This window comes from Olea europaea, unplaced genomic scaffold, assembly GCF_002742605.1.
Source record: "Olea europaea var. sylvestris unplaced genomic scaffold, O_europaea_v1 scaffold2118, whole genome shotgun sequence".
NCBI lineage: Eukaryota > Viridiplantae > Streptophyta > Magnoliopsida > Lamiales > Oleaceae > Olea > Olea europaea.
The window spans coordinates 145,028-153,097 of record NW_019239134.1 but is presented as its reverse complement, the minus strand read 5'-3'; the positions used below and the strand labels follow the sequence as shown (position 1 = coordinate 153,097).

The 8,070-nt window shown below is 37.9% G+C and overlaps 1 protein-coding gene across 3 annotated transcripts; it reads left to right on the top strand.

Annotated features, from left to right (window-relative positions):
* Window positions 1-2,349: 2,349 nt before the first annotated feature.
* LOC111380279 (ubiquitin-conjugating enzyme E2-23 kDa-like) lies at window positions 2,350-5,429 on the top strand. Of its 3 annotated transcripts, XM_023003791.1 has the most exons (6): window positions 2,350-2,538; window positions 2,640-2,719; window positions 3,829-3,943; window positions 4,023-4,075; window positions 4,146-4,274; window positions 5,062-5,429. In XM_023003791.1, the coding sequence occupies exons 1-6, from the start codon at window positions 2,495-2,497 to the stop codon at window positions 5,196-5,198; spliced, it is 558 nt and encodes a 185-aa protein (XP_022859559.1). In that variant the 5' UTR covers window positions 2,350-2,494; the 3' UTR covers window positions 5,199-5,429. The 3 variants fall into 3 exon arrangements, with proteins under 3 accessions (XP_022859559.1, XP_022859560.1, XP_022859561.1); XM_023003792.1 differs by lacking the exon at window positions 4,023-4,075 and having other exon boundaries at window positions 4,102-4,274; XM_023003793.1 differs by lacking the exon at window positions 4,023-4,075 and having other exon boundaries at window positions 2,350-2,719; window positions 4,102-4,274.
* The last annotated feature ends 2,641 nt before the right edge of the window (window positions 5,430-8,070 follow it).

Genomic DNA, 8,070 nt, shown 5'->3' with positions numbered 1-8,070 from the left:
GAGTTAAATAATACCACCCCCTTGACTCCTTAGCTATCACCCTAGGCTGGAATAGGGTGATGAAGATGTGGAGAGGCATGTCCTCCCCAAGTGACACTTCCTTTCACAGGAAGTATGAGCCACCCAACTGGCTCCACCCATTTGGCAGAACTTGTGTCAGCGACAACATAAAGTTTCTCAGCACCACCCTAAAGAAGGGGTGTAGAGGAAGATGCATACCTACCTTAAACAGGTATTCACTCACCGTCACGCACCCGAGCCTCGGATAGCAGGCGCGCTCATGAGCCTCGGGTACCAACATTTCCACATAATGAGGTACACAGTACCTCTCCCTGATTTTTCCCAGCCTCTTCAAAGTCATATTTGAAGGCACTTTGGACGCCCCCCAATCCTCACTATAATCTACTGGCTCCTTGGTCATAGCTTATTGCTCGACCTCGGGGTCCCCTCTGTGACTTGCCCCCTCGCCGAATGATGCAATAGTTACTAATTCCCTACCCGAGGTGGACTCCATATCAGAATCAACTCAATGCAAAGGATTTTCTGGGAAAATACCTATGGGAAATGACTACGCGAATGAAGTAACGCCGAAAAACTAGAGGATCGACTGTTTGGACGCCGAAAAACTTGAGTTTTTAGGAAGAAACCAGATTGCAAAGAATAAAAATCCAAAAAAATGGGGGTCTCTAGCCTTTTATAAAGGGCCAAAACGAACCCCAGCAGTCTGATCAAAGCCCATTGAATCTGAACCCTTCATTCTAAACGAAATCTGAGGCGTAGAATTCAAACGATTTTTCAAACCTACGCTTCAGATTCAACCGTGTCCTCCACGCATCTCCCCAAACGCGTCTGCTTCTAGAAGCTCTAGCTGTGCTCATAATTATGACTTTAATTCGATGGCAGCAGACGCCTTGGAAGTTGAACGGTCCAACCACCTTTCCTCGAAAATATGCGTAAAACATCAAATCATTGGCACAACTTCCAAGGAACAATCATTACTAATGGGCATCAGAATTCAGCGACCACAAGCCTCGCAGGTTCGGTTCTCAACCACCTCGGGTTCCTCAACAGAATTCAGCCTCTACAAGCCTCGCAGGTTCGATTTCTCAACCACCTCGGCTCCCTCATCAGAATTCAGCCTCGCAGGTTCAGTTCTCAACCGCCTCGACTTGCTCATCAGAATTCAGCCTCCACAAGCTTCGCAGGTTCGGTTCTCAAACCACCTCGGCTTCATCATTCTTCCATAATGCACATTTCTAACTTCAACCATGATATAAATATCTATACTTGGACTTGACGGACTATTATTTGGGATACAAAAATTTCAAAAAATTTCTTTCAACCTAACTGGCTGGCCTTACTTTATCAAAGTCCTCGCATTACATAAATAACTATACTTGGACTTGGGAGACTATTGTTACGTGTTTGCACACTTGGACAGCCCACCGGGGCCCACAGCCAACTCACGTCGAACTACGTGGCATTGAAGCCGAGGTGATTCCCATGCCGAGGCCCGTAACCCGAGGTCCACAAAAGCCAAGGCCCATGTATACCGAGGCCCATCTATCATTGCCTCTTGAAGAGATTTCGAAGCTCATATGTCAAGGCCCTTTGAAGGTGGACGAGGCCTTGTTGGCCGAAGCTTTGTAGCCGAGGAAGTAGCCTCCGAATCACAAAGTAGACGCTTCTCCCGAGAGATCTTCTGCACAAAGATCTCACTTAAATGATTGATATGACGTTTGTCATTAGTGTAATGTTAAGTCTTATCACTAGTAGAGGCGGCTCTACCAATCAATAAATGTATAGCAGGCTAGGTGCGGCTGATGCCTACAATTTGACACGTAAATTAACTGGATGAGGCCACGTGTACCTCGAACCAAAGGTCACGATCTAACTTGTAACACTATAAATACTCCCCCATGTATCCCATACAAAGGCTAATGTAATAATCAATACAAGAAACCATACTTTACTCAACTCTCTCTTTTTTATTATCTTGCAACACAAACGAGTTCATACATATTTAGATACACATTTACAAACATCGATTGATAATTATTGTACAATCGGTATACGAACTTCTTGCCCGATTCCAAACGTTCTCGTTCCGCGCCGTTGAGCTACTCCCAAGCCCTTGATCTGTCCATTTTAGACCGTCCACGTATCTTTGCGTGTTGGACTTTCGCTTACGTGTGCGTGGGTGGGTTCGATATCTGTTGACAACATATTCTGATATCAACAAAATTAATAAATAAATAAATTAATTAATTAATTAAATCGTAAATAAATTTCAATAATTTACTTAATTTTGAAATGGCTAATACTTATATTCCTTCCCAAATTAAAATACCGACATGGCTGATGTAGCCTCCGAACTCTCCTTTTCGTTTACAGAATTGTGCAAGCAACTCATTTCTTCTTTCTCACTCATACCCGTATCCCTCTCTACAAATCTGTGAAAAAACAAGCCTAATTTCTTGACGGGAAAAAAACCATGTCTTCCTCAACAAAGCGCCGTGATATGGACCTTATGAAGCTGTTAATTCTCTCCATAAAATCTTTAAATTTTGCTTATTTGTTGTGTTATTAATTTTTAGTTGTTTGAATATATATTTTTAACTTTTTTTTTCTTGGAGTAGGATGATGAGCGATTACAAGGTGGAGATGATCAATGATGAGATGCAAGAGTTCTATGTACATTTTCATGGACCTAATGACAGTAAATCTCGCATACCCATCTTTTTGTTCTCAATCTTTTTTAGTTAATAATAATGGAATTTTTTAGGTTTTTGAGGTTTCTATACATGGGGTTTTCTTGGATTATCTTCTTAATTTATACCGGTCGATTATGCATGTTTCACTGAGTTTTTTTATTTTCTTTTTTTTTTTATGTAATTTAGGCGATTTCTTTGATTACCATGATAGTTTGTAAGAATTCTTGTAGAAAAATATAAAAAAGACTCTTTTGCTTTTTCTTGACATGGAAATTAATCAATTCTGATATATTTTGTTTTTGTTTGGGCTTCTTAATTTGGTTGGGAAAAGTACCAAAATTTATATTGCCTTCTTAGGTGAAGAATGATCTTTATAAAGATTATTGGAAGGAGTTGCCTCTTATTTATGCTGCTACCATCTTGTTGTGCTAAAGCCCCAATATTGTGTTTGTGAAAGATATAAATCTCCATATATACGTCTGTACATTGTCTAGCAGCTTAAGCTTATGGAAGAAATGGTTCAATGCTTTAGGTAGAGGTTCTGATTTTAAGTCTTAATGCCACCCATTTATGAAATTCATGCATGCATCAAGCTTTTGATTAAAGAAACGATATCTAATCCCTGCTTGATGGGTGCATATTCAGGATATAATGTAAATAAATTAATTTGTTAACTCTAACTGACTAAGCTTTCAGATGAGTTGGTTCAAGATACCATTTTTGGAATTTGCTTGTAGTTTCTGTTCGTCTCTTTTGTCGGACATACTAAATTATGGAGTATTTGGGATGGCTATTCTGCAAAAAGAATTTCTCTTCTGGTATCTGTTTAATTATAACTAACCTTCCTTGTTGTCTGGTGTCTGTGTTATGATTCTAGAACCCAAAGTATACTAAACAAGAATAAACGGAAACAAAGAATGGAAACAAAAAGCACCGGGTGCGTGTCTGGGAAAATTAGTTGTGGTGCAGAGTTAAGGACGTATTGCTTACACTCTCTTGATCTGTTGCAGTGCCTTTGAGTTTTTCCTTAATTTTGCGACTCTGCTTAGCGATTCACACTTTTGTCGTTTGTTAATTGAAGCCCAGTGTCAACTGTTCTGATTGAATGTGGTAGGTCCTTACCACGGTGGTGTGTGGAAAGTAAAGGTGGAGCTTCCGGACGCTTATCCGTACAAATCACCGTCCATAGGGTTTGTTAATAAGATCTATCATCCAAATGTTGATGAGAGGTGAGTATTGTAATATAGCGTTCAAGATCTATATTTTCCCTTTATATTAAGGAAAATCTTAATATTTTAACCAATTTAGGTCTGGCTCGATTTGTTTAGACGTTATCAATCAGACCTGGAGTCCCATGTTTGGTAATAACTTTTGCTGTATTTTGCAGCTTAATTGAGATTCTTGATAATTATTTGAACTTTCGTCGTTCAGATCTTGTCAATGTGTTTGAAGTATTTATACCACAACTTCTTCTGTATCCAAATCCATCGGACCCTTTGAATGATGAGGCAGCAGCTCTGATGATGCGCGATAGAATTGCATATGAATTAAAAGTTAAAGGTATCGAGATTTTTACTCTAATGGCATGTTTGATAAGTGATTGTTTGCATTTGCTTATACTTCAAAGGTCAAAGTCATATTTTAATTTCAACCACATATTTCGTAGGATCCACGATTACCACCACTTATCCATCACTCATTTCTATCACTTTACAATTTCAGCAACTTATAAGTAAAACCAAACAAGCAAGAAAAATAAACTAACATCTTGTCAAGTCCTTTTCAGTACTACATACCAAAAATATACGCTAAATATTTAATAAAGAAATTGTGGTTGATGCAATCTGACTATCTGAGAGTGTTCTTTAGACATGGGTTGATATCAGGCTTCCTAGTGGAGTCCCATTTTTTCACTTGCACTCAGTAAGGTGACTGATACTGTGTAGTCCCTGAAAAATTAATATGTGGAGAACTTTTTTTGCGGTCAAATATATTTAGTATGGGAATATTGAGTTTTACTTCCCAAGTATTTTATATTGCACTCCAAGTCAATAGAGCCAATCCAATTGCTTGCTGCTGCTTTCTTGTCGTGTTGTTTCTTAACGATAATGATTAATCTTGTTACTTGAGAACTGTAATGTTTTTTCCTTTCATGGATGAAAATAGCCACTCATTTGATAATCTTTGTTACAAGTTTTATAGTACTATCACCACCCCCCGGTTAATATTGTGCTTGAATTTTGATATTGGATTCTTATCTTCAAATACATTATAGTGTTCTATTTCATGCCTTACTTGGATTAAAACATAATGAGAATGTGACAAAACATATTTGCTGATCATACAGAGTACTGTCAAACATTTGCCAAGCCGGAAGACGTGGGAGTGGGAGCCGCCCCGGAAAAAAAATCAAGTGATGAGGAGCTTAGCGAAAACGAATACGACTCAAGTGATGAGGCTGTTGCCAAGGCAGTGGATCCATAGCCCAGATTCCATATCTGTAATTGCTTGAATTTGAGCATGGTGATATGGATCAAATTTGAATTGCACATAAGATTATTCATTGGGACGGATACAAAAGAAGTAATCCTTCCCTTTTCTTTTAGTTTATGTAAATAGATGTAAACCTAGTTCACCTGCAAAGAAAATGCTTGTTCATAATGTATTTCATAATCTTATTGTCCTGCAAAAATTGTGGTCGAGATGTTTCGAGAACACGGGCTTGATCGTCTGCCATTTTTTTCCTGTGTGTAGAATTACGGTGCTCGCAACCTTTCTTTTAAAGTGCTAAACTGCAATTAACTTCGAATGTGTGCCCTGGTAGGCCCCCTTGTACACGGAAAACGGGGGAGAAAGTCAAAATATGTCGGCTGCAAATGTATGGGATGTAGACGGGCCATTCCCTAGATCTTGGAATGTATTGAGCCAAGTTGAGCTCTAGGGGCCGACTGCACGGACTTGAATTTACAGTGGTTCATTCTCTATTGTCTGACTAGTTTATCCAAGAGAGAATCCATCCTGCACTATTTATTCATCATGAAGTATTTTTGTTTTCCCATTTCACCTTTAAGCATTTGTAAAGAGAGGAGTTTGTGTGTGGACAAGAAAGGACTATGGATGATGTCTCTATTGCCACAATTGTGGACTGAGGAACTGGGATTTCACTATTGGTAACTGTGAAAAGTGGTGTTTCTCAAAACACACTAAAACGAGTGCTACTTTTGTCAATTGAGGTTTCGGCTTATTTGGAAAATTCTGCCTAATTGGCACTCGACTATTGGATACTTGATACTCATTTGAATTGTGTTAGTTGAGACTCGTTTTGGACCATTGGATTAAACCAACGGCTGAGATCATCCCAGGGATGAGAACCGTCCAAATACACCCAAAAGTCTCGTGACTTTTGGGGCAGATTTTCAGATTTTTCCTCTCTCCTTTTTGGCGTCTGTCTCTGCTTCCTCTTGAGTTTTTTTTTTGAATCTGTAAATTTCTCTCTTAGTGTATAGTTTCTGCGATTTGGTTATAGAGTTTATATTTTGAGTTAATGATCAGGCCTGAGAGAGTGGCTGATCTTGTATTGTAAAACTCCTAAACGATTGGTTGATTTAGTGGTTGTGTGTTTCACGAGATCTTTAGAGCTGTGACTGAAACTGTAAGATCTGAGTGGTTCTTGATGCACTCTTGCTCTCTTGGAAGGTAGATTGTGTCATAGTGGAACGGGCTGTCCCTGAGCCCCCCAGATTAGGCCTATTCACGGCTGAACTGAGTTAACAACTTGGTGTTCTAGTGTTATTTTTCTGTTCTCATTGTGTGTTGTCGATTTTTACTGCAAATTTAGTTTACAAATCAATCGAAATTTTTTACAAATTGGTATCAGAGTCTTCTGGCTTCTGGGTTCGGTATACTCTATATAAATCCATGCTGGGTTATTTTTGGGTTTCGAATAGTGGAGATCGTTTTCCAGATCTACACAAAGGCGGTTCGGTTATTTCTTTTTTTTCGATATTCTTTTTTGGCAATTACAGTTACTGATTCGTTTGAGTTTCTTGGAAGGTGACATTGAAAGGAGGTTCGAGTTTACTGGCTGGTTTTTTTTTTTTTTTTTTTTTTTTTTTTTTTTTTTTTTGACACTGCAGTAATCTGGTACGATCTTACCGTTACTCCTTTGGATCTGGTTTGACACAGGTTATTCATGATATAGTTTATTTCATGATGCATGTTGTTCTTGATTTAGTTAACAGAAATAGTATACTAGTTATCTATCTATTAACTTGTGATCTAGTCATTGAACCTGCCTTGCACCTTTGACATATCTGACTGAAGTTTTGATATATCTGTTTGTTTTGATATATATATATATAAACTGTCAAATATCTATTGTACTTAACTCAATCTTAGAAAAGTTGTTACTGAATTTTTGGGTTTCTTGAAACGGTCTATTATTGGTTTTCTCGAAATTGCTTGATATAAAAATTTTCAAAAACCTTTTCTGCTATATCCATGAGTAATGCCCACCCATTTACAGAATCTGTAATGGGTTCGAAGGTCGAATTGTCCCAATTCGATGGAAAGAGAGACTACTCTATATGGAAGCAGAAAATGAGGGTCATTTTGGTCCAATAGAGGGTTGCAAAAGCCCTCGATGATCCTGCAACTTTTTCTGATGAGTTAAAAACAAAACCTGACGAAATTGAAGAAATGAATGAGATTGCCTATAGTTCTATAATCCTACATTTATCTGATAATGTGGTTAGACAAGTTGATGATTCTAAAACTGCAAGAACTTTGTGGACTACCTTGGATGGTTTGTTCTTAACCAAAACTCTACCTAACAAGATATATCTGTTAAAAAAACCATTTAGTTTTAAAATGGACCCAGGAAAGGATTTGGAAGTCAATTTGAGTGACTTCAGTATTATAGTTAAGAGTTTAGTGCACAATGATAAAAATTTTGAAGATGAGGACTTGGCTGTTATTCTTTTAAATTCACTGCCTAAATCTTACAAAAATGTTAAGAATGCCATAAAATATGCTAGGGACACTCTTACACAATCGATTGTAATAGATGCATTAAGGTCAAGAGAGTTAGAACTTAGGAGAGAAAACAGAACCAACCATAGAGAAAAGAGTCTATTTGTAAGGGGAAGAATTGAAAAGAAGGAATTTAATTTCCAAAACAAGAAAATGAATGGGAGATCTAAATCTAAAGATAGAAGTAATAAGAAGTGTTATAACTGTGGGAAGTTGGGACACTTTAAGAGGGACTGGTTTGATTGGAAAAGAAAATTAAAAGATCAGAATAATGCAGCCATAGTGTCAGAATTGGATAGCCTGCATGTATTAAATGTGTCAACTG

What these genes read in the sequence shown, in the direction of transcription:
- LOC111380279 (XM_023003791.1), top strand. Translation starts at nt 2,495, where the DNA reads ATGTCTTCCTCAACAAAGCGCCGTGATATGGACCTTATGAAGCT. An exon ending in CATCCAAATGTTGATGAGAG is followed by an intron (nt 3,944 to 4,022) that starts GTGAGTATTGTA and finishes TAACCAATTTAG; the next exon opens with GTCTGGCTCGATTTGTTTAG. An exon ending in ATATGAATTAAAAGTTAAAG is followed by an intron (nt 4,275 to 5,061) that starts GTATCGAGATTT and finishes CTGATCATACAG; the next exon opens with AGTACTGTCAAACATTTGCC.